General features: G+C 44.0%; 2 protein-coding genes across 3 annotated transcripts in view; both read left to right on the forward strand.

Moving 5' to 3' along the window:
• The window catches only part of NWD2 (NACHT and WD repeat domain containing 2), a 201,637-nt gene extending 184,930 nt beyond the window's left edge, over positions 1-16,707 (forward strand). Inside the window, exons 5-7 of the mRNA XM_032632883.1 lie at positions 328-472; positions 6,021-6,610; positions 10,503-16,707. Coding sequence (XP_032488774.1) covers positions 328-472; positions 6,021-6,610; positions 10,503-14,435 — 4,668 coding nt within the window. The 3' untranslated portion in view covers positions 14,436-16,707. The remainder of the gene's footprint in view (positions 1-327; positions 473-6,020; positions 6,611-10,502) is intronic.
• Positions 16,708-20,682: 3,975 nt separating this feature from the next.
• C5H4orf19 (chromosome 5 C4orf19 homolog) overlaps positions 20,683-26,732 on the forward strand; it is an 82,558-nt gene continuing 76,508 nt past the window's right edge. The window contains exon 1 of one of the 2 annotated variants that reach the window (XM_032633054.1): positions 20,683-20,741. The gene's annotated coding sequence lies outside the window, so the exon portion shown is untranslated. The remainder of the gene's footprint in view (positions 20,742-26,732) is intronic. The other variant, XM_032633052.1, reaches the window with a different exon arrangement.

The following is a 26,732-nucleotide window of genomic DNA, read 5'->3' on the forward strand; positions in this document are numbered from 1 at the left end:
ACCTTCCCTTTAACTGTCTCTACTCTTTAGAGGGTAGTGAAGATATCATTTTGTTATGACATTTGTATCAAAACTCAAGCAGGAAATACATGGTATATTAAGAAATCCCGACAAACAAATCCTGTTTGGATTCACACCGTTGTGTCACCTGGGCAAGTTCACATCACTTTCAGGGTACTGGGGAGAGGAAATGAGATACTGTCTGTTAGGCACCTACTATGATAAGGCATAGAGTAGACTTTCAAATAACAATAGTTCTCTTGCTCTTAAATACTGGGTCTTCTATGATGATTTTAAGACCAATATCTCACTTTTACAATTCCATAGGTGCAGCCCCCTGCCAATGCTGAGAATGAGAAGACCTGGCAAGAGATATCAGATGAGATCAAGAAGGTATTTAAGGTTGCTGTAAAACTGTTACATGAAAAGAGGAAAATGAAACACAGCCAAGCCAGGAGGTACCTGTTCTCAGGTAATTTTTATGCATCTTCAGTAAACTGAGGAATAGATAAATAATAGATATATTCGCCGCTTCCCTTTTATGGTTCTGCAAATTTAGTTGCATCTACTGCCTGATGAAATTTAATTTTTCTACATGTTTCCATCTCCTGGGGAGGCAGGTATTCTTTTTATTCAAAGATAAGCCTTTACTTAACTTGAGGAATTCTCCAAAAATGTGACTTTAAAAGAACACAGAGGAGGCTGGATATAATAGACCAGACTCTGCCACTATTTCTCAGTTGAGCTGCTCATTCATTCACTCAGCAAACACTTACTGAGTGCATACTATATGCCAGGCACTGGGGCTACAACAATGACAAAGAAGGCAAGGTCTCTGCTCTCCTGAACTTACTTTTTTAGTGGGGGCAGCGGGGATAAGTGATAGGCAATCAGATAAGTGAACAATATCATTTCAGAAAGGATAAGTGCTACGAATAAAACAAAACACAGTAACAGGATAATAGGGACTGATGAAGGCTGCGGGGGGGTCCAGACTTAGAAGGGGCAGGCGGTAAGGAAATGACTTTCGGGCCAAATGACAGAACGAATCAGAGCCGGCAATGCCATATCTAAAATAGAGAATTCCAGGCAGAGGGATTACCAGGTTCAAGGTCCCTGAGACAGGAATGTGCTTAGCAAATTCTAGGAGCAGGAGGAAGGTAAAGGTAGCCAGGCTTGGAGAAGGAGAGACGAGATCAGAAGGTGGGCACAGGCCATAATAAGGACCTTGTGTTTTATTCTGCTGTCAACAGAAATAATCAATAAACAATGTCTAATAGGAATAGAAAAGAATTTTATTTGAGCCTGAGGACTATAGCCCAAGAGACACAGATTTAAGAAGTACTTAAACTGTGTTCCACCTGACTGCAAAATGGGGGAGGCTTATATAGGCAAAAATCACAAAGTTACAGTTAGCCACGTGAGCCATGTATCAAGAATCATCATTGGAGCTGGCGAGAAGTCAGCATGCTTGTCAAATAAGGATTGGTTGGGGTCTGAAGTGGTCGCACACGTACAAGGGGAGACCTTGAGACCTAGGCAGATGCTAGCAGATATTGTTTTAAGAACGACGATATCCTTGTATCCTTGAGTCTGATACAGCTCAGAGAATTCAAGTTCTCAGTGATACAGGAACATGTCTGAAAGCACATCCCCAATGGCCACCCGGCTCCATTTTGAATGCCTGAACCACAGTTATTCCGTTTTGATTTTTAAATGGTTAAATCAGATTTTAGTGGTTAAATCAGATGTACAATGCATGTTTGACAGGCCAGAAGACAGGCTGTTGTAGTTAGCATAAATGTCAAGCCAAACCATGTGTAAGCCAGAATGACTTCCCATACCTGTGACAATTTCTTCCATCACTGGGTAAGATGGGAAGCCATCGGAGGTTGGGAAGTAAGGGAGTGGCAGGATCTAATTTAACCTTAAAATAAAAGTCTCCCCAGCTACTGAGAAGAGACTCACTTGTGGGCCTTTCTCAGCCACGGAAAAGAGGCTTTATTTTGAGGAATTGCCCAGGAAACCACATATCTGAAGAAATATGTCAGTCACAGTTTCCAGGGGACAAACACACCTGGGTAAAAGTAATCAGTTAAGTAGCATTTATTTTGAGAGTTGATAGTAAAGAATTATTGAAGAAAAAGCAACAGTAGTTGCATTTTCAGACTGGTTTTGTGAATGGTGTAGCAAAACATTTGTGAAAACCGAAGAAGCACTTGATATCATTCTCCTTGGATATACATGTATTTCAAGCTCAGAGGAATTATATATAATTTTGACAAATTCATTCTCCTGACGCTGTCAAAACATTAGGTCTTATTTTAGTTCTCCCTAAAAGTACTAAAATTGGCAGGAATAAGTACTATCTTTCGAATATACAGGTTAACATATATCCTTATTCCTTTGGGATCTTTTTGACCCATTTAGAAGCCCTGGTTCTTCATCTTTATCAAGGGCAGAACTACCCAGTTTTTAAAAATATGCTGTATTAGGAAAAAAATACCAAGAGCAAAAACTTTCTTATTCCTGATGTAAGAGACACCAGTTAGGGGAGGGTATCCTCTCGCTTAGAGTCAGACAGCTCAAGTGTTCAAATATTCATCGGCAAACACTTTCTCTTAATTTTCTCCACACTAAAGAACATGGTCCACATGGATAGCCATATGAAGATTAATAATCTCATACTATGTAGTACGAACTACTACACGAGGACTATTTTCTACTTGGGGTTACATCTTAAAGGTATGCATGATCCTGAAATTTTTATTTACATTCCAAACTCATTTTAAGACAATGTCTGCACAATGAAAATTGCTGAAGAAGGGCCAACTCTTTGAAATGAATAGAGTATATTTGTTTTGTGCCTGTCTCTCCAGCCTATCAATAACCAATGTTGTGGTTGGACCAACCCTTGTGCTTCCTTCTATGATTGCAAGATACCCTTCGGCAATCACCATCAGGAAAGTTTGAAAAAATAAAGCCTTATTACTCACAGGAGCTGGCAACTACACAGCACACCTGGAGCCACACAGCAAGGTCACAAGGAAAGAGAGAGAGAGAGAGAGAGAGAGAGGGCATCGGGTTTTGCTTTTACTGGGCTCACTCTTTATTGGTGAATTTAAAACATAAGAGCGGGAATTTAAAGCACAGGAAGAGAAGAAAACAAGTGGCCCAAAATTTCAGTGATTACTGAAATCAACCAAGATCTCTAAAACAAAGGAACCTCAGTGAGTGGAGGTGGCCTGGCTCTGCATGTGTGGTTGGTGATGAGTTTATTCAAGATAGCCATCACTGAAATGGATGCATCAGCAATCAAAGCTCAAGTCAGACACACAAACAAAACCCCCCAAAAACGTCAGGGTTTATGCTACAATAGTACTTTAATAGAACCTGGAAATGTGTACTATTTATATTTGAATGTATTTTTTCACAACACTTCCAGTTTTACCTTTTTAAATAACAGGAAAGGAAGAGAAATAAATTAGACTCCAAAACAGTGCCCTACTGTGAATGCCACAACTGAGTGGTCTTGGGAATAGTAGAGAGCTGAATGTCTCATGAATGATAGCTGCCAGGGCTGGGAATCTCCCCCTAGTGTTACCTTCATCAGGTTCTGTGATGGTTAAACCTTAGGAAATTAAGGAAAATGCAAAGACAGAAAACAAATACATTATTCTAGTAAGGGAGAAGTTTATAATATTCATTGACAAATAAATATCAGGAATTATTATTAATAAAAGTTTCCCAAAATGTTGAGGATGCACTTTGCTTCTAAAAATAACTCTACAGAGTTGATTTTGTCTCACATGACTCATTTATTCAGGGATATTTATCAACCAGACATTCTTACATACAGCCTCTTTTTACCCCCCTGAGCCAAGCTTGGATGGGCTCTACCAGCTTGATGTGTCTGTATCTCTTTTCACGTTGCATTGATGATCAACACGTCTGATTGGCACTCTGTTTCCATAGAGGTGGTACAAAGTCAGGTTACAGTTGGTCTGTTTTCTGGGAGTCAGGGGTGACAGTGCATATCTCTAATTATCATCCATTACATATAGATACTGCAGGTGGATCACCTCCTTTCTCTTCATGTTACTCGGTATACAGCACTGGCTAACCTAGTGTGCCCCTAGCATTGTACCCAGATGGCTGGAAAAGAGATGGGCCAAAGGCTGCTTTCTGCAGGAGCTCATAATGTCCAGATTTCTTACATTTTCCCCTGTCTACGTTATAACAAGTTCTTAATCTTCTATAAAAAGAAAAGTAGACATATGTTATAAAAGCTCCTTTAACTGGCCTCCTGAACCAACTTGCCTGAATAAAACCCTTTATAAAACATTCTAATGCGAGAGCTTCCCTGGTGGCGCAGTGATTGAGAGTCCGCCTGCCAATGCAGGGGACACGTGTTCGTGCCCCGGTCCGGGAAAATCCCACATGCCGCGGAGCGGCTGGGCCCGTGAGCCATGGCCGCTGAGCCTGCGCGTCCGGAGCCTGTGCTCCGTAACGGGAGAGGCCACAACAGTGAGAGGCCCGCGTACCGCAAAAAAAATAAATAAATAAAAAACATACTGATGTGAATGGCACAGCTCATTCAACACTGGTGGCTATACACATGTCTTTTTTACTTAAGTCACAAATTTTTATCAATTGCTATCATTACTGGAAAAAAACAGTATCACAGAAGTTCTGCTAAAAGACACCATTTAAAAATAAAATTCCCACCTTCCTTAATAGTTACTCTAGAGAATACATCTGTGTTCTAGGTTTTGCTCGATGTCGGCGTTGTGGCCAGCACATTGAGATGTTCTCAGTTACGACCAGACCCATCCCTCCCCCCATGTTTCCACCAGATCCCAGCCCAGTAGTCACCCCCTTAAGAGAGCCTCCCCTGACTTCTCCAAGTGGGTTAGACCTCCAGGTGGGTTTGCTCTCATGGCACCATGTTATTCACCTTCACGGGCCTAAAAATAATCATAATACATTTGTGGGACTCTGTGATTCATGTCTGCCATCCTCCACTGGACTGTAAGCTTCATAAGGGTTTTTTTGTTTTTTTTTAACATTCTCAATTTTCTCTTACCATTGTATCCTAAGAAACTAGCAGCGTACCTGGAACATAGTAGATGCTCGATTAAGACCAACCGGATGAAGAAAAGCAGAAAGGCAGGGGAGGAAGGGAGGGCAGTCCGTTTTAAAAGCCTGCTTGCCTTAAAATTCATATCCATTGGTTTAATTATTTTATTTATTTTTTATTTGACTTCCCTAAAACCATGCGTAAATGATATTTTTATTACTACTGATCCAATTTTAAATGTTCTTATGGGGCCTCAAATGATTTAGAATGGTTATTTACTTTTATGTAAACATATGTATTGTAAGCCCTAACATGGTTTCTCTCACAAGAAATAAAGCTACATACTAAGTCATTTTTCTGTACCTGATCTGATGGATATAACAGTATTTAACAGTGACATGGATAATGGATAAATAAAATCAGCACATAATTATATTTTGAACCCGTTTTTATATTTTTATTTCCACGTATCTGTCTGGGGTACAATGCGTCTCAAACAAAATGGTGAAACCACGTTGTAAGGAGAGACTGAGAAGGAAGAAATAGACTAGATGCGTCACTTGGCCTCTTCCTCATTCTCTCCTGGCCCCAGTCCGTGCCTGCTCTCCACTCTTAGAACTCCTGAAGTCTGGGAGGGAAGCCAAACAGGAACTTAAGTGTCAACCATAAGCTTGGGATGCTTTCTTTCTTATGCTTATGTTCCCTCAGGTTGCGGAGGAAATTAAATCATTTTATTTAGAACCCATTGTTCTGGGCTCCAGGCTGTTTAGGAAAAGACAAATAGGAAATTAAGGAATTGAGAAATGATTCTAGAGACGACTCTGCTACACACTATAAACAAAATAAACTACCACTAGTGACTTGAGAGTTATGTGCTCGGAGCGTGGGTGTGTTGCATCTTTGTTCTAGACAATAAACTCCTTGCTGTATTTTCTTTCAGCTCTAGAGGATGAGTTTGACTTCGCTCTAGGGAAGCAAACTCCAGCATTCCTGAAGAAATGTGTTTGCTATATTAGGAAAATTGCTAACATTGAGCGTTTCGTGAAAATCCCAGAGATGGGAAAATACATGGATATAACTGGAGCAGAACCAAGGATTATTCGGGACCCAGAAGCCCAAGAGAAGCTGATAAAACTCCGGGATGAATTTATTCCTACCATTGTTGCGTCATCTAATCTGAGAGTGTACACATCTGTTACTCATTGTGACATGAAACTAGGCTATTCCCAAGAAATAGAAAACCATTACATAGAAGGACTCGGTAAACAATTTTATGAGGACATGATTGACATAATTCAGGCCACGGTACAACAGAATTTTGACACAGAAACGGATACACTCTACGACGAAATCCTTCAGCATTCATCACTATGTAAAACGTATGCCTCCTTCTACGAGTACAAATGTGAATCTCTAAACATTGTGCATAAATACATTCTTCCAAGCAAAACTGGGCACATCAACCCTCTTATTATATACGGTGGACCATGCACTGGGAAGACCCTTCTGCTAGCTGAAGTAGCAAAGAAGGTAAAAGCCTATTCCTTTACATGTATATTTGTAAATAATTTTACTTTGGGGAAAAGATCAACTGATCAAATTCACTTCCATTTTCTGTGTTTACTATCCGAATTATAATCGGTCCTTTAGGAATGGATACTTCAGTGTTTCTCTTTTGCTGGTATAACAGTTATACTGAAAGAATAAGACTCACGGGGTCCAATTCTAGAATAGCTTTGTTTTGTCTCTTACTGTTCAAACTCATGTTATGGGGCTAGTTCTCACCTAGATAGAAACTAGGGCAGATCTCACAACTCTTCTCATCACTCTCAGCAAAGACAAGCACTCCAATCGCTTCTGGATATTAACTCCATCTCAGTTCAGCAATTACTATGTCCAGTCAAAGATGATAATTAAAACTTCAGTCTACATCTCCCTGCCTGAGCCGAGGTCGACCATACACAAGGCACCTCCAGTGGGAAATAGGGACATGGCCATCTTCTCTTTTCTTTCAGCACAGAGCACTTCTTCCCCTCTGTCCCTAACCCCAGCTGCATTCTGACCCCTGTAGGGTTGTGGTTTAGGGGATGTAGGAAAGGTAAGGTGGCCGGAACATTCTTATATGACCAGTACTGTTCTGACCTGGTTCGGCACTCTGGTCCTGGCAGGTGTTTAACACTTCCGTTTCTTCTGAGGTCTTTTCATGGTTTCCCAAAAGTCCTTTCCCTCCCCCATCCCCCACCTTGTCCTCACTGAGCATCTCTCACCTACAGTTCCCTAGGGTGACACAGGGAACTGCATTGCTTTTCTATCTAGCTGGTCACCTCCATAGCTCCTAGGCATCCAGCAACACTCATTTCTAGTATCTTTCTTCCAAGAACCTCTCCACAACCCAGCAAACCCCCTTAGACCTGGGAAAACAGAACCAACAGAAACCCTCGTCAGCTCACGCTTGCCAGTGGCCCACATATGATACATGGGAAACACTCAGGTATTGTTTTGCCCTGAGAAACTCCAGCTCCAATACGGCAGCTCTCTTATCACTCCTCCATCAGAGCAGCTAGCCAGCCTCACTCACTCAACCTCCATATTCCTCAGATGTCATCAGATACAGATGGCCATGTCTCCCAAGCCCTAGGGGGCATCCTGAAAGTGGTCCATTGCAGCCCCTTTCCCTAGGGTAGAAGTGAGGGGTGGGCATCTCTCAGCCCTCCCCTTTGGGAGTGGGGTGGTAAGAGATACAACCCACAGCATCCTCATCTCCCACTTTTTTCTTGGCCTCTTGGATCTCTTTTTCAGGCTGGAGGTGGGTAGTCCATCAAAGGTAGCAAAACTAATTTTCAAAACTCCCTTTCAAGTCTTGCAAGATGGGCTGGAGCTTCTATCTGAATGCGGTATCTATTGTCTAAACTGGCTGACACTAGTACCAGTTTTAACCTCCTGTTACACTTGCTATCAAAGTCTGATGGTTTATATTATCCTGGTGTTACTTCAGAATCTTTGTATTGTTCTTCCCATGGTCAGTCTCTTACGAACAGATCTTTCTTTAACTTTGTGAACATTCTCATGATTTATCACATGCTACACAATTTCAGGTAGATCATCTTGAGGACAAGAACTGGAAAAATTGTGTTGCACCTTATGGGGGGATTACGTTCCAAAGTAAGGTCACAGGAGACAATCGGGTGTATCAAGCTTATTGGGTTGGCCAAAACGTTCGTTCGGGCTTTTCTGTAACACTTATGGAAAAACCTGAACGAACTTTTTGGCCAGTCCCAATACTTGAAAAGTCCTTAGGAAGGCCCATTTACAATCCCTCAATCTGCCAAGCCCAGCTGCTGGTTTTTCTTCTTGTGTTAGGATACGCTTTCCTTCTCTAACTGAACACCCAATGAAATGGCAGGCTTACACTTAAGGGACATTTTGCATCAAAATAAACGTGTGCAGGTGCACGTGTGTGACTGTCTGTCTTTGAACACTACTTTGTACACGCATCTTCAAACTTTAGAATTATTCCAAGGAAGCAAGATAGTGACACTACAAGGGGAGCTGAAATCAAATGAGAAAACATTGGTGTATCCATTTCACCCTCACTCTGGGGCTTTTTCCTTGCGGAGCAGGGGAGGGTAAAAGTGGTTGGAGGGACAATGCGCGTGTGATGCGACCCTGTGTGTCTAGCACGGGAGTTACATGATGTGTGCTGATATGCCTGTATACATATGCAGTTCCTGTGGCCAGTGTGGTGACAGTCAGTCAGGTTTCTGAGCTCTCGCTGTTGTGGATCTGTTGTCCAACCACCAGCTCCCCTGAGGAGGCTTGCCTATTTCTAGGTCCCCTGCCTGGACTCTGCCTGCTTCTCCTCCCTCCTGGGGAACATCTGCTCCACCCACCCCCTGCCACCCCCACCAACAACAACCTGTGCTCTCGTGAGCTCATGTTCCTTGTAAGGATGCAGACAGGCATCCCGTGTTTATCTCCAGGTTACCTCCTGTGCAATCGACTTCTCCTTGGACGTGAGCTCATGATCAGAGGGCCATTCTTTACAGACATCACACATCCCACAACACGTGATTGGGAGGAGGGAGGACGATGCATATAATCATCATAAGCCATCCACACAGGGACAAACAAACTGTCTTCTGTTTCTGATTTGCCACCGAACGACAGCTGTAAAATGGCAACGTTACCTTCCTCCAAATTAGCTTCAAAGGTTTGGACCAAACACCGACAATGAGTTGCTTATTTTCCTTAACAGTTCATTCTGAAACTGACATCCATGAATCTTTTCTAAACCTACTCATATGTTAACCTGAACTACCAATTGGGGAACCAAGTTTCATAAACTTACTTCTTAATGTATTAAATGAGATGTCCTTTTCTAAGAAGTATCCTCGGTGAATTCCAAGGATTACTGAAAAGTATTTTCTCCCTAAAAATATACTTTGGAGTGTTTTATACTTTGATCATATCCCTTTTTGTCTTTACCTTTCCAGACAGAAAAATATTAAACCTAGCACCCCCCTCATATACTTTATCTCTTTAACTATACAATTTAAAAAGGGAGAGTGGCAGAGAGAGAACACTAGAATGAAAGTCAGGTATGACTTCTACTCCATTTTCATCTCTTGGTAATCATTTAACTCCAAGCAAGCTATTTTTGGCCTTGGTTTCCTCTTCTGTAACATGATACTGTAATCCCATGTGCCCTACAGAGAGACAATACAAGGCCTGATGACTGCCTGTCTGTTATAAAGCACAAATTCAGCAAAACTCGTTTAACCAGCATTATATAGATTTTTATGGTAATGATAGAAAATAATCATAATGATGACCCTATAGCATCACAATAGAAGTGTCTCTGAATCATACAAGACTATATTCAGTATCATTTTAGTGCTGAGTATTTTTGCATTCTAATTAACTGGAAACGTGGTCAGCCACATATATAGCCTTATGTGATCTCAATTAAGGAAAATATTTGACTCAGTATAATGTGTAGGTCATTAATTAATCTATTCATTAAACAAATGTTCACCAAGCACCGACCATGTGCCAACAACCATGCCAAGAAATGAAGATTCAGCGATGAGAAACTAAGCATACTAGATATTCAGGTTTACAGTTTGTGAAATGCTTTGTAACTTTTAGAATACAAGCTAAATTCTGCCTTGTGATTGACGAATACTGTGGTCACCATTTTATTACCTTTAGTAGAGGGAGCCTGAGGGTCTCACCTACAGACTTTAGTGCATGAGCTTTCTGACAGCTCTCTGACCATCTCAGGTTTTTCCACTTCCTGGTTCTAAGGTACTTTCTGCCTGGTCAGGGTTACCAGAAGGCTGATCTCTGCAGAGGGGAAGTGTTGTGGCATGTGACCATGTGAATTTATGTCTCCATTCTAAACACCAAGTTTATGTTCTAGGCTTATGGCTGGCTGCATGAAGACACGGGACCGGAATCTGACCCAGTCGTAGTCGTGAGGTTTCTAGGAACCACAGACATGAGTACTGATCTTAGGACTCTCCTTCTAAGTGTCTGTGAACAGTTGGCCGTGAACTACCGGTGCCTGGTTCAGAGCTACCCTAAGAAGATCCATGACCTCCGCGACTTATTTATAAACCTCTTGAATGAGTCTTCGTTGCAGAGACCCCTCGTGGTCATATTCGATGCCCTGGAGCAGCTCTCAGAGAGCCACGAGGCCAGGAAGCTCTGGTGGCTCCCGGTTCACCTTCCCCGATTCGTCCGGATTGTCCTCTCCACGCTACCCAACAAACATGGGATCCTACAGAAACTAAGGTGCCTTATCCACGAAGAAGACAACTACATTGAGCTGATTCCCCGGGACAGGAAGATGTGCAGCCAGGTGCTCAAACACCAGCTGCTGCGGGTCAAAAGGAAGGTCACGTCGGGCCAGCAGATTTACGTGAACAACGCCTTCTCCAAGTGCACGTTGCCCATGTTTGTGAACCTGACCTTTAGGGAGGTGAGAAACTGGCGATCTCACAGAGACGTCGACGAATCCTCCCTCTGTGTCACCGTGCACGAAAGCATAGAGCAGCTCTTCTGCTCCCTGGAGAGGAAGTGTGGGCAGAAGCTCGTCTCCCGGGCTCTAGGTTACATCACCATGGCCAAAATGGGTTTGAGTGAAATGGAGCTGGAAGATGTGCTGGCCCTTGACAACAGTGTGATGAATGAGCTCAACGAGAGCGTCAGGCCCAGCAACCCCCTGAGGGTACCTTATCTGTACATCGCGAGGCTCAAGGAGGGGCTCAGTGGATACTTAATCGAGAGACACGTGAAGAACATCACCCTCCTGGTCTGGGCCAACAGACACCTGCAGCTCATAGCCCAGAAGCTATATCTGCAGGATAACAGTGACCTGCATGAAATGCATACCATCCTGGCAGACTATTTCCTGGGGGTCTGGTCAGGGGGCAGAAGGAAAGCTTTCTGCCTTGAAGACCCCTACCTGAATGGCTGTCTTGACTTGGAGAGCAGAAGCCTGCTTGAGGAGGAAAAGCATTTCACAGAGCAGGCTTCCTTCGACAGGCAGGCCCCGGACCAGCCCTGGGTCTTTCAGTGCAACCCACTGGAGCCTGACATCTTTTTCGTCAACCATCGGAAAATGTGTGAGCTCCTGCACCACCTGACGAGGTGTGGGAAAACCGATGACCTGCTCTACGGCATCATCATGAACTTCAGCTGGCTTTACACCATGATCAAAATTGGCCAGTTTGACAAGGTGCTCTTGGACATCGAGCTGGCTTACAACTGCTCGCAGGAGAAGGAGCTGAAGTTCCTGGCGAGCACCCTCCGCAGCATCAAAACCAAGGTCGTCGCGTTCCCCGGCTCCCTCTCTGCAGAGCTTCAGCAAAGACTGCTGCCCGTCGTGAGTTCCCTGCCCAAACTTAGACACCTTCTTTTAGAATGTGACAAAGATGGGCCCAAATACTGCTCCATCGTGCCATTACACTCATCCATGGATGTGACCTATAGCCCGGAGCGTCTTCCCTTGTCATCTAGTCACCTGCACGTCACCGAGATTCTGCCCACCTGTAACCCCAGTACGGTGCTCACAGCTTTAGAAAACGGTTCCATCAGCACGTGGGATGTGGAAACGCATCAACTACTCAGGCAGATCACGACAGCCCAGTCTGTCATCCTGGGCATGAAACTCACCAGTGACGAAAAGTATCTCGTGGTGGCAACGACAAATAACACCTTGTTGGTTTACGACAATGTAAATTCTTGCCTCCTGTCTGAAGTGGAAATCAAAGGGACCAAGCATGGAAGCGGTTCCACCTACATCAATGGATTTACACTGTCCGTCAAACACGCTCTGGCCTGGCTCGAAGCCAGCAAAGACGTCACTGTCATCGATCTGCTCTACGGATGGCCCCTTTACCAGTTCCACTGCTGGTACGAAGTGACCTGTGTCCAGTGCTCTCTGGACGGCGTGTATGCCTTCTGTGGACAGTACCTGAACACCACTACCATCTTCCATTTAGGGAGTGGAGAAAAGTTATGTACGGTGACGTCTGAATTTTCAGGTGGGTTTGTGAAGTTTCTTCTTATCTTGGACACGGCTCAGGAAATGGTAATGGTAGACAGTGAGGGAAGCCTTTCTGTTTGGAACACTGAGGACATCTCCAACCCCCAGCTGACCGATGACTTTGACTGCCGACGAGAAGATAGTGAAGTGGTCAGCATTGAGCTTTCAGAGGACCAAAGTGCAGTTCTGATCTGTAAAGCCCTCAGCATCGAGCTCTTAGATACCAGTATGTGGAAGGTGGCTGAAAAGTTCAGAGCGAAGCACAACGAACGCTTTATATCGGCTGTGCTGTCCAAGAATGGAGACTGCATCATTGCGACCATGGAAAACACCTCGGCCGTGTTTTTCTGGAGGCGGGACACGGGACAGTGTATGGCGAGCTTACAGGAAATCTCAGGTACCATAGTCAAGTTGGTGAGATCCAGTCATCACAACATGCTTATATCTTTATCCACCAGTGGTGTTCTTTCTATCTGGGACATAGATATAATCACAGCTATGTCCAACATAGATAAGACTGGAAAACCCATCCAAAGTCTGGTGTTACCTGCTAGGGGGGAAATCATTTACTCCCTCGATGGCTCTGATTGTGTTCACAAGTGGAACTTCAGCAGTGGGTTCCTTGAAGCAGTATTTAAGCATGAAGGAATAGTTGAACACTGTGTGTTGACATCCTCTGGAGACGTCATGGTGACATCGGATGACAAGAGCAGCCAATACGTCTGGCATACCAGCAGCGGTGAAAACCTCTTCCGAATTAATGGGCAGAGAATATCTCAGCTGCTGATTACTCACAATGACCAGTTCGTGGTCTCTCTCTGTGAGGAAAATGCCTCCAGGGTTTGGAGACTGGCCACGGGCCACAGGGTATGCAACATCCTGACCACTCTGCAGAACGCCTTCATAACCTCTGCAAATACCTTCGTGGTGGGCATGACCAAAAGCAAGGTGCTGGCAGTCAGTCTTTGGACGGGAAGCATCACCAAGAAGGTCTGCTGCGAAGACGGCACCACCATCGTGAATTTTAAATTGATCCCCGATTGTCCGGACATCATTGTGTTTATCACGTCAGCCGAGACGGTGAATATCTGGAGTCTGACAGATGAAGTGATCTGTCGCCGTGTGCAACTTCCAAACAACTTCCTGAAAAATCTAGAGGATTTTGAAATTTCCCCCAATGGAAAGCTAGGCATTATTTCCAGGGGAGATGAAAATATCAACGTGCTGGATTTACACAGCGGTAAATTACGGGTGGTCCACGCCTCTGGGGTCATCTGGAGGCACAGGTTGTCTCGAGACGGTCGCTACCTGGTATACATTTGTTTCCGAAACGGGGAGGAAGAGGATGAAAATGGTGCGATATCCAGTTTGATTGTCATGAGACTGGCCGATGGCAAAAATATCGGTGCTTGCTCCCTCTACAAAACTCCAACTTTTCTTGCCCTCTCCCAGCGGCACCTGAACATCATTGTGGGTTTTGACGACGGCAGTATAGGGATATACACGGTGGTGGACCGCGTAGATGCTGCACTGAAAATTAAAATAGCCACTTCAAATAGCAGACAAATTTTCAATAATGCGACACAGACATCCAGGCCAAAGTGTAATAGTTACTGTTTTAAAATGTCTGTGGATTGCTTATGGAGAGAGTCCACTGAGGTCTTTGCAAGAGACAGTCCCATCACAGTGAGTGACTCCATGGAGCCCAACGAGGCGACGCCCTCCAAGAAACACAACTCTTGCTATGACCGGGTGTGCTCTGCCCTGGAATCCAGGGGCCACAGCTATGCCCCTGACAACTGACAAAATGTTTTTCCTGCTCAGCAGAAATACATAATATGTAAAAGAAAAAAAAAGTATCTTCTGTATCCCAGATGATAAACACTCATTCTTAAAGGACAGGAAAGATGCTGGAGTCCCAATGCTAATTATTGCCATGCTCATGAAATGTACATAAACGTGAAATTGGTTGTGAGGTTGGTCTTCTTGACAAAGTGTATCCAGGAATGAAGTCTTAACAGAGAATTTCCACAAATCGTATTTACATGACTAGATCAACTGGAAGTTAGAGGGTAGTTTTTAAATTAACTGGACGGGAAGAAGCAGCTTAACTCATCCCATTGTCCAGATGAGAGAGGCTAGAGCTACATAGAGACCTTTTGGACTGAAGTTAGCAACTGGTTGAAATTTGTAAACACAAATTGCTGTTGGACTTCAAGTGATTGTGTGGATGACTAAACACAGCCTTAATCTCTCCTTACATTTTATGATCCTGACAACTGTGTCAATCCAGTCTGCAGATGGAAGGTCTAAAGGTGCAAAATGATGTAACAAAAATGCCCAGATGTACTCCCAGTTTCCCAGGAGAAAGGATGTGAAGTGTGAGGCCACAGACTGACTGGGGCAAGAGCTACCTACCTACCGCTATCATAGGGCTACTGAACACACAGAGTCGGTCTTCATTAAAATACAGTTGTGACAACTGCATGCAAGGGTTTCTGTATAATGGAACACATGATTTTTAAACTATTTTCTGGGCTGCAAAAGAACACATTTACTAAGAAACCACAATCTTTTCATGTCATTTTGAAATGTCTATTTGTGCTGGGTGTAAAAAAGAGTTACAGAAAGGGCATTACAAATTTGGTCAAAACACCTGTTCATTTCTATCATTGTACTAACAAAAGGCTGTGCTATGGAAGTCAGTTGCACCGAAGCATAAATTATTTCCTAAATCCCTGCAGTAAATCTTAATAGAAGGAAAGCTTTCTCGACATGCCATCTATGGAATACTGATGACATCTGCCTTACTCTCATTCCTCCTCTTTCCTGTGTAAAACGCAGATAGCTGACCAAATACTCTGGGACAAACTGAATATGCCTGTCTTTGTGCTAAAATATTCTGTAAATCTTAAGCGTGTCCAAAGGCTCTTTACTTTCCCTGTTTGTACTCACTTTCTTACTTCTACACACTGTATGTATCCTTCTTTATCTGTCACCCTTTCTGCCTGAGGACTCTCTAGAGCCTTTTATAGTCTTCTCCGTTTCAAAGCAGAAGCTGTGAAATTGGTATTCGATGTTTTTAAAAACTACTCCTCCTATTTAAAAGAAAATATTACATCTCAAAAGGGGAAAGTGATTTTCTGCCTTCCCTATCTTCCTCATGGCATGTCCTTGGATGCCTTTCCAAAGGGCGTCAGTAGTGGTGGTTTGGTTTGGTTTGAAAGGGACAGTGGTGACTTGAGAAGGCAGAATAATGAACAAGGAACTGACTTGCTTTCAGTCCAGCTCTGCCATGAACTCATCCAGTATTCGTAGACAGATCTTTTAACCGCCCAGATGTATTGTTTTTGTAAACTGCAGAATAAGGGTAGTGATACCTCCTGCTATTGCTCTCATAGGGACGTGAGGGAGAAATGTGAGAAAAAAGAGAGTGACATCTTAATTGTTAATGCTAATGCAAGAAACAAAGTGATTTAACCCACCGGGAATCCAAGCCAACTGTATGTCAATTTGGAAAGCGGCTTGACAGGTAAGCATACAGAGATGTGATTCCAATATAAACACCCACTCCCTAGTGAAAGACTTTTTTTTCAGTATACTCCTCCTGGTCTAGCTACCAGCCAGGGAGGTGGTAGCCCAGAGAAGGCTCAGCCCACATACAGACCACGTGGAGTTGACTGAGTCAATGCTTTTTTTTTTAGCTCTTCGGAGGCAACACATTCTTATTCCTGTCATTATCAGTTGGACCTCCATGCTACACATTTCTAAGAAATAAATGTCTAGGTGGATTAAATGTAGTGTGTGAATGTTCTATGTAACAGCCAACAGAGTTTAACAAGTGACTTGAATGATATTTCCTAACTTGTTTGCAACCGGTAGCTCATATTGAATGTTTTTATGTAAACTTTGTATTGTTGGGAAGAACTACCCAATCAGAGATCTATATTTTCATAAATGTTACATTTAGTTAAATTTTATTACAGAGTTGTTACACTAGAAAATTATTGCAGTCTTCAAAAAATGTACAGTCTTGTGTATGTATTGTTTGTATGAATAAAAGATAAACTACTTAGACTTGTGTGGTGTTTGTTTTTCTCCCCCAACTTTGGCAGATGTAGTTAGAGGTCTTCAGTAATAATAGCAATAATAATAATAATTGTTCATGCTTACTGAGTGCTTACTGTACACGAGCGTTGCATGTGCTAAGCCATGTAATCTTCACAACAGCCAGATGAGGTAGGTACTGTTAATATTCCAAATGTACAGATGAAGAAACCTAAAAACAGAGGTCCAGAGGGAATCGCTGAACAAGATTTCAATACACCATCCATTTTTTTTTTTGTTAACTTCTCAAAGCACATAAAAATAAAGCATTGAGTATCCAGCAGGAACTTACTGCTAATGACCTGGAAGATATTTTCTAATTTGAAGATTAGAGGCCAGGCTAGGCTCTGAAGATCGCTGGAGGTCTTTGCAAACTCCCAGGATTTTCAGGTATAACCGTAACTGCATAGTTGCAGTATTCATCCAACAAATATTTACTTCGGCATACGATTTGCCAGGAATACAAAGATTAATAAATAGTTTATACCTTCTAGGACTTCAGTCTTAATAGGAAAACAGGAAACAAGTTCTATGTGTAGTACATGAAGTTTGGTTCTCAGAGAAAATGTAGAGGAGTAGATCGTTATTATTTGCATAAAAGCATTTCATATACATGGAGTTTGTTGTTTAATTAAATATCTTCCTTCCTAGGGTCAAGAACGCAACAAACACTGTGCTTGCTATGTCTAAGTCATTATGCTATGCCTAGGATGATTTAAAAATTAGTTACGCACAACCCCTGCCCTCCAGGATCCTATAATCTAAGGGAGGCGCAACTAAATTGGATGTAAGACAGACTGTGATTTTAAAAAATGTTGTTAGCCAAAACAAAGTGAAAAGTGAAAGCCAGCTACTGAGGAGACACTGCAGAGGAGCAAATTAACTCTAACTGGGAATCCAAAAGGATGGCAAGAGGAGGTGACAGAGAGCAGTGGCTTGAAGGATAAGTAGGACTTAGCTGTCAGAATGTCAGAAAGACATTTCAGGTGGAGGAAGCTGCGTGAGCAAAAACAGGGAGCGTCAAAGTATACCTAGATGACTTCAAATGCTATGTGGGGATTTTAAACTTTGTTCGGTAGCCAATAGGGAATCATGAAAAAGTTTTTGAGAAGGGGAATGGCCTAGTTGAAATGGTATTTTAAAATGACTGGGGCAGTACTATGTCAGATGGATTAGAGATGAAAGAGACCATAAGCTGGGAGACCAGTAAAGAGACTATTGCAAAGACCTGAGATAGAAAGTATAAGAACTTGATCTTAGGGCAGTGGCAGTGAAATTGCTAAGAAGAGTGACGTCACTGATAGAGGTGGGTGATGAAAGGGAAGGAAAACTCTAATTCCAGTTCCAACTGAAATTGAGTGGAGAGCAGAGTTACAAATGTAAAAGGAATAGGTTAGGAGATGAAAATGAGGGAAATAATAAAGTTGGACCCAGAGAGTTTAAAGGTTAAGACATCCACACAGGCAACTGGTAATATGCGATCCATTCAATGAAGAAACCTGAGCTAAAGATAAAGAATCCAGCCAGTAATCTCTTTCTCAAAAGTCTAAATGCCTAATATGGCACTCGTTTGGTTGTAATGTAAGCCAATACCATAACCTTTTTAAAAGTTTGTCTCTTATTTTCTTTAGAACTATATTGACAAATTTAGAACTATACTGACAAAACCACTCAAATTAGCTTTCTTAGCTTCCGTAACTCATCAGCGGAGAACAATTTATATGCCAATGAAAACATAAACACCCCTAAAAAACTAAGTGAAGCGTGGTGTTTCATTCCCACACACATGAAGAAACCATAGGTTTTTCTTCCTTTTTTTTTTTTTTGCGGTTCGCGGGCCTCTCACTGTTGTTGCCTCTCCCGTTGCCTCTCCCGTTGCCGAGCACAGGCTCCGGACGCACAGGCTCAGCGGCCATGGCTCACGGGCCCAGCCGCTGCGCGGCATGTGGTATCTTCCCGGACGGGGGCACGAAGCCGCTTCCTCTGCATCGGCAGGCGGACTCTCAACCACTGCGCCACCAAGGAAGCCCTTCCTTATTTTTTATGAGGGTCCCCTCTGAGCTCCATTTGGCATTCATTCCATGTGAGCTGCATGAAATACAGATTACACTTTGTACAGACACATCAAAGGGTTCAGTTTCAGTGTATCAACATGACAAATTATGTAAAACTGGTAAATTGAGGTTACCAATAACAGCATCACCTGTGGCTTTATAGAATCCCAGCCTTCAGTAGATGAGGGTAACTTAGCCAGCTGCATGAGCAGACTCAGGGTGGTGGTGCATCATTTGTTAAAACACAGATTACTGGGGCTTCCCTGGTGGCGCAGTGGTTGGGAGTCCGCCGGCCGATGCAGGCGGCACGGGTTCGTGCCCCGGTCCGGGAGGATCCCGACATGCCGCGGAGCAGCTGGGCCCGTGAGCCATGGCCGCTGGGCCTGCGCATCTGGAGCCAGTGCTCTGTCCGCAACGGGAGACGCCACAGCAGTGAGAGGCCCGCGTACCGCAAAAAAAAAAAAAAAAAACAAAAAAAAAAAACAAAAAAAAAACACACAGATTACTTCCCCTCCCTGATTCCACTATCTTTGAATCTATATGTCTGGGGTGGAATCCAAGAATCTGCATTTTTACTAAATTCTCCCAGATGATGCTGAGTCTACCAGTCTGGGAAACACACTTTAAAACCCAAGATAAATACCAACTGGTCAAAATAACCAACTGATAAACTTACCAGTGGACATTTCTAAAGCATGGGCTAGAAGTTGGACAAGAGGGTCCTTTACTGTGACAAAGAGTTTTATCAGACAGTGATGTAAAACAGCACACAACGTCCCCTGTAAATCTATCGTTTTAAAGCATGCAGCTACTACACAAGCGGAAGGATTCAAAAAAACGAGTTTTCCCCCATAAAGCGTGCCAAATGTTGTCGTGTAAATGGCGCTGGAATCACTAGAGTGGACACATTAAGAACTAAGGGCAGTGTGTCCATCTTTAAACAGTATTCTGCCCTGTTGCTTCTCCAGCATCCTGTTTTATCCTGACTCTCCCTGAATGAATGAAGGGGAAAGGGAGAAGAGGGCAAGCCAGGTGGCGCCGTAGCTTAACACATTTTCCTGCCAAGCCCAACACTGACGCACTTTGGAGCACAGGTGAAAACAATCTCCAACCCTTAAGTACTATTTTAGAGTAAAGCAACCCACCTTAAGTGCATGGATTGCCACAAGCACGGGCGTGGAGCTCAGGAGGGTAGACGGGGTGTGGCAGCCGAGGTTCCAACACCCCAGGAACAGAGAGGGAAGGTGAGGGGCGGGGGAGCATGACTTCGTTGAATTCCCACCGCGGTCTTGAGGGTGCAGGCGAGGCTGTGCAACTTTCCCGGGAATTCTCATTCTAGTAGCGTCTGCGCTCTTTCCCAGACCATCTATCCCATAAAGGCAGGCGACAGTGCACACACCAGGTGTAGGCGGCTAATGCCAGCACTGGGGCCGGGGCGGGGGGGGTGTACAAAACCACAAGTTCACAGGGGGAACGGGGGACAGATCTATTTGCCAGGGAGTGCATTTATGTATCTCCCCCCACTTACGTCCCAAATCTTAGGAAGCTCCGTTCTCCCTGCAGCACGACGCCCAAATAGGCACCAAAAAGTTTCCCTGCGCGGGCAGAGGCTGGCATGCAGCCTGGGTGTCGGTGATCAGAGGCCGAGCTCCGGGGTTTTCTGTTTGGGTGCGCCCCGCAGGCCAGCCCGGGCTAGGGGGCGTCGGCGGTGGAGCTCCGGAGGCCCAGGCGCGGCGCGGGCAGCTCAGGTAAAGGGTTACGCGGACCCGGGAGGCTCGCCCGCCGGCCGGGCCACGTGACGCGCCGGCCCAATGAGTGCGCCGGGGCGGCCGTTGCGGGCGCGGCGGATCCCCGCGGCGCTGAGCCGCTGGAGTTTCCCGGCGCGGCCGCCCGAGGCCGGCGAAGCCATGGGCGCCGCGACCCCGCCGCCGCCGCCGCCCGGCCCCAGGTAGGGACAGTCTCCAGCCCCGCGCGCCGGACCCCGCCGCGGGCAGCACAGGCGCTTGACTCCCCCGGAACTCGGGTTTTGTGGCATGGTTTCCCCCACTTCTCTCACGGGGCATTTTTATTTATTTCCTTTGCAGTGGGAAAAGAAAAAAAAGTGGGGTATGGGGAGGTGAGGCAGTTCTTAGTTTGATTGCTTCGGGAAAGTCAGGCCATTCAACAAAGGCTCTGAAAGAGGCGAAATCCAGAATGGGGTGAGGTGGGGGGGGACTTTTACAAAATCCCCCAAACTAAAGACCAAGACAGTTTGCAAAGCTTGGCATCTACTTGATGTGTGAAACACTTTTGTTTTTAAATATCTTATTAATGAACTTTCAATAGTGCCTGAGAACTTGAACTGGGAAAACTGCAAAAGATTTCCCCCTTATTTCTAAGTACCCCCTCCTTCCCCCATTTTTAAGCATGTGAATGTTTTTAAGTAAAACGGAAATGGAAGATGACCACCGCTGTCTCTTGGAAATGTCCTTGGGTCCCAGGATTTGCCCCCTTTGGGGCGCTGGCGATGAGTAGGGATTGAGGGGAGGCGGGAGTACTAGGAAGCAGCACATGTTGAAGAAGGGTCCCAGGTGCAGCCGGTTAAATGGTCAGACACTGTTGGCTGAATATTTGATAATTAGGCAAGTATCTCCCAGGTCGATTACTTGGGTCTCAGTGACCTTGGCAGTCCAGATGAGGTGAGATTTTCACAAACCACCACTGAACAAATTTTCCAGTGTTAAAGACAAAAATCAATGTTTTGTTTTGTTTTTCCTCAAGCACTGTAATTCACCTTAGAAACAAAACAAAAACTCCCTTTAGTGATTTAGTACATGTTGTTTTCCATTGCAGTATAGATGTTTGCCCAGTGAATTTAGAGGAAGTCAGTGTTCCATGAGGTGGTTCAAAGCATTAAAGAATAGGGTGTTTATTTTCTTCCTGTCACTGCGAGAGAGAATTACTGATGGCACTTCTCACCATGGCTTGTAGGTGGTTGTAAACACGCTATTTTGGAAACATTTGAGAGTCGAATGAGAAAGATGGGGAAAGTGGTTGCTGCTTTTAAAGATAATAGACTCTATATTTGCCACTTATTCTCACATTGAATCCTCCAGTTAACACTATTTTAAGAAGGAGACATGTTAAAGTCTTCTAAGGCTAAGCACCCAGGTCTGTAGAACATCCGAACAGTCATGAGGCAGATCTCTGAAACAATAACAAAGCTCTGAAGGTAAAGTAGAGTTCTGGGGTTATTTGTATTTCTCTAATGTGTGAAGAGTCAGTTATAGGAAGCTGCCTTGATCACAGAGGCCAAATGGAGCAGACACTGATACAAGAAGGCAAGGTTCGGCTTCTTTCTCTTCTTTGCTCTCTGTGTCCCTTCTGATCCTGTTCTTTGATTCAGTAAGCATGTGATAAGCTCCTATCTCATGGCATTCTGTTCCCCGGGCCTGGTTATCAGAGGTTCTCAAGATTTAGATATGTAATGACATCTGAAGATCAAGGTGGCCAATCTTAGCTATGTTCTAAGAGCTTTTGCATATCTGGAATTTAAAACAAAACAATGACTTGCATGTCAACTAAACATGTTCCTTAGCCTAGAATGGAGCAATCCCCCCTGACTTTCCACCTAGTCCCTGTCTGAGCCTGGCAACATAACCAGGCTAAGCCCTGGCCAGAATCCAGTGTCAGCCCAAGGGCAGAGCAGGTAATGCCCTCCTTGCTCTGGGAACAGCCCTACCCTTGGTGCCGTGAGAGTCCATTGACTGTGCTTCCAGGAATGGACTCCAGTTTCCAAATAATTGAATACCAGCCTCTTGGTAGCTGGCCTTCCTCTACCTGGACTGTTTCAAATTCCCCTAGTTCCACAATTTTTTCAATAACCCAGAACCTTGGGATCTTTTAGGCTCTTGGTAAAATAGTACCTAGCTCCTGCCTTTTTTTTTTTCTTTCTTTCTTTGGGGCATTAGATTGATTATTGGTTGCAGATAGACTTACTGGATATATAGAAAAGAGGAGTTGATAGGCTCATCCTAGGGGAGAGGATAGACCTGAGCCCTCACCCATCTGCAGGTCAGCCAGGTCACCCCATTATAGCCTTCCTTTGTCTAGTTATCACCTGAATGCTATGTAAGAAAATGAAATGAAAATGAAGTGTTTTATCTACTCTCATCCTTTTCACCTGAGAATATCATGGTCCCACAGAGATTGGAATCTTCAAAAGGACCATAGATCACCAAAATGACCCTATCCTAAAGCCATCAGGTGAATATGTATCCTCAAGCAGAGACTTAAAAAAACTCAAAATACTGACTCAGTGTCATCAAGCATCTTAGAAAAGACTCTCCTGAGCTGCAGTAAATATCAATAGTATTAACATAAGGCAAGAATAATATAATGTCTCAGATTTTACCGCAAGCAGTGAACTCTGTTCTATTCCGGGTACAATTGGCTTTCTAAAATTAAGTGGAACCCTGACCTGGCCAGGGTTTGTAGACATTTGGTCAGGTGCTAGGGACACAGTCCTTGCCTTTGGGGGTCTTACAGTCCTCAGAGAAGACATTGGAGGATTTTAAGCAGAGCAGATCTGCATTTTAGAAAGTTCACTCGGGCTGCAGTGAGAAGAATGAAATGGGGAAGATACAAGCAAGGCAGCTGCTAAGAAAATCCCCACTAGAGGGGAGAGAGAACTGAATTGATTCAAAAGATACTTAGGCAAAGGTATTTAAGATACTAACTCAAAGAAAATATTAGGTGTCTCAACTCTCTGAAAAGTTGACCTGTCGTTTCAAAATATGTGCGTTCCAGGTAGATAACCAGAAGCCACGTTTCATTACAATGCTGTCCCTACTGACTGTAGCTACTCTCGGGCCCCACGTAATTTGTTTCTATCACAGAAAAAAGTTTTTGATAAAGAATGAGGCTGGGGATTCCCTGGTGGCACAGTGGTTGAGAGTCCGCCTGCCGATGCAGGGGACGCGGGTTCGTGCCCTGGTCCGGGAAGATCCCACGTACCGCGGAGTGGCTGGGCCCGTGAGCCATGGCCGCTGAGCCTGCGCGTCCGGAGCCTGTGCTCCGCAACGGGAGAGGCCGCAACAGTGAGAGGCCCGCGTACCGCGCAAAAAAAAAAAAAAAAAAAAAGAATGAGGCTGTTTTTTTATTCACACTTTCAACAACTTGGTGCTTCTTTATGCAGACTTAACTATATATATCTGAAGGCAAAGTTAAGATAAACTGTTGCCCTCAGATTGTACACACATTCTCTGATTTAGCTTAATTCCTCCCAGGAATAAAAACACCCTGACTTTTGATTGTGTAAAAGTAATGGAAGTGGGCAGTGGAACAGTCTTTTTTTTTTTCTAAGTTGGCCACAGTATGGCCTGCTGTATGTCACAGGGAAGACTGTATCGTATTTGCAGAGGGCACTGTTAGAGCATGTACTAGTGGTGTGTGAGAGGCACCAAATGCCCGTGAGAGAAGAAAAGCCACTCTAGTCACTGCCACATGTATAGCTTTTTAATACAAATGTATTTGGATGTATTTGCAACTCACTTGTTTTATTAGTTCCAGGGTCAATCACTGCATGAGAATTTTGAAACTTTTTAAATTTTGGTGTTAAATCTTTCTCCCCCCATTTGATAACTATATATCTTGGGTCATTAATGTACAATAAACACAGATTTGACTTGTACTTTATGGCTATAAAACAGTGTCCTCCTTGTTTAGTGATCACACTGCACGACCTCAGTCCTGCAGAATATTTATTGCAACTTAGAAATGAATAAAAGAAGTCTACCTGCACATGCAAAGAATTAAAAGCCACATAACTTCGATTCTGGCTAGAACTTACATGGCATTATTCATCTTTTGATCCCTAATGAGCTTGGCTATCTGGGTTCCTAGTCTGCAGCAAGGAGGTCCACCTTCTAGATTCAGAGCATGGCTGTTAGAATAAGTGTGATACATAGTCACAACCAACTGCTGAGCAGTGAAGGCAATACAGGGAGGGGTGTCTGTGATTACATCCTAAATCTATGAGAAAAGAAAAGTTGGGTTCAGAACTATCTGTTAACAAGGAAATAAATATTGCCTTTTGGAAAAATGGATCCTCGGTCCTTTTTAGAGCTAGAAAAAACCTTAAAAGTCATTTAGTCTGCCCACCTTAATTTACAGATAAGGAAACAGAGGCTCGAAGAGGTCAAATGATGTTTCCAAGGTCATATGGCTGCCAACTGGAAAAGCTACTGGGACCAGAATCTATGAATCCCAATTTCCAGTTGAGCCATCTTCCTACTACTGACCAAAAAGTAGAAATTTTAATGGTATGGAAAATTCATTATCTGTTGACATTGTACCTTTTTCTCAGAATATTGTAATAGCCACTATTTATGGAGAAATTACTTACATATACACAGTGTCAGTTATCTATTGCTGTATAACAAACCACTCCATAACATAATGGCTTAAAACAACCACCATTTATTTAGTTTACGACTTTGTTTATCAGCAGTCTGGACCTGGTGAATCTACTGGTCTTGTCCAGGCTCCCTTATGTGTCTCTGGTCACCAAGGTGGCTCTGCCTCTGGGTGTTGGCTGACTGTTGGCTGAGTCCTCTGCCCTGGGCCTGGTCACATGTTGGATCAGCATGGTTGTGATCAGGAGCATGGGAGCAAGGTTCCTTGAGGCCTAGACTGCAATGGACACAAGTTGCTTCTCCTCCAATCTACTTATGAAGAAACAGACTCTACCTTTTGATGGGCGGAAGTGCAGAGCCTTTAGAGAATGGTATGGATTCAGGGAGGGGTGGAGAATTGTGGCCGTTTTTGCAATCTGCTGCATTGGCCAAGCACTTTATAGAACTTAACTAATTCTCATAACAACGCAAGAGATGAAGGCAGAATTTTACAGGTGAAGTAATTGAAACTCAGGCGTGTTAGTTCACATAAGGCAGGAAAATAGCTGGTGAGCAGTGGAACCAGCATTGGAACTCAGAACTGATCCAGGACTTCCCTGGTGGTGCAGTGGTTAAGAACCCCCCTGCCAATGCAGGGGACACAGGTTCGAGCCCTGGTCCGGGAAGATCCCACATGCCACGGAACAGCTAAGCCCGTGCACCACAACTAAGCTCTAGCCTGTGCTCTAGAGCCCACGAGCCACAACTACTGAGCCCACGCGCCACAACTACTGAAGCCCACGCAGCTAGAGCCGGTGCTCCGCAACAAGAGAAGCCCGCACACCGCATCAAAGAGTAGCTCCCACTCGCCACAACTGGAGAAAGCCTGCCCCCAGCAGCAAAGACCCATCACAGACAAAAATAAATAAATAATTTATAAAACTATATTAAAAAAAAATGATCAGATCCAAAGCCCGTGTCTGTAACCATGATGCAGCTCTGCCTCTGTGCCTCTCTGTGTGATGCTGCAGGGGAGGGTGGTATTATTAAAGTATCATAAGCTCAGAGTTTCATATGAACAAAATTAACTTTAAGAATCCTTTTTCTTGATTTATGTGCTAAAAGAAATCAAGCCAGTTAAGATTCAGAGTAAAGAGAAACTGGATTATTGGAGAAGCATAGTAGGGGACAAGGTGATGAGCTTAGGGGAGCCAAGGGAAAGACAGATTTGAAAAGGAGAGCATCTATTTATAAGATCCTCCTATCACTTACATAAAATGGGTAATAGCCCCACTACACAGATGACGATATTTGCCTGATAAAGATTGCATTCCAACCCATGTCTGTATGTCTCCAAAAATCTACCCCCTCCCCATTTTTTTCCCACTGAGCCAATAGGTTTCGCTACTCCAAGTGGGGTCCATGGGCCAGCAGCATGGTGGTCACCTGGAAGCTGGTTAGAATTGCAGTCTTGCCCCCACTTCGGATCTACTGAATCAGAATCTGCATTGTGACGAGATCCTCAGATGATTCATAAGCACAGTGAAGTCTGAGGAGCACTGCAT

This window comes from Phocoena sinus, chromosome 5 (genome assembly GCF_008692025.1).
Source record: "Phocoena sinus isolate mPhoSin1 chromosome 5, mPhoSin1.pri, whole genome shotgun sequence".
Taxonomy (NCBI): domain Eukaryota; kingdom Metazoa; phylum Chordata; class Mammalia; order Artiodactyla; family Phocoenidae; genus Phocoena; species Phocoena sinus.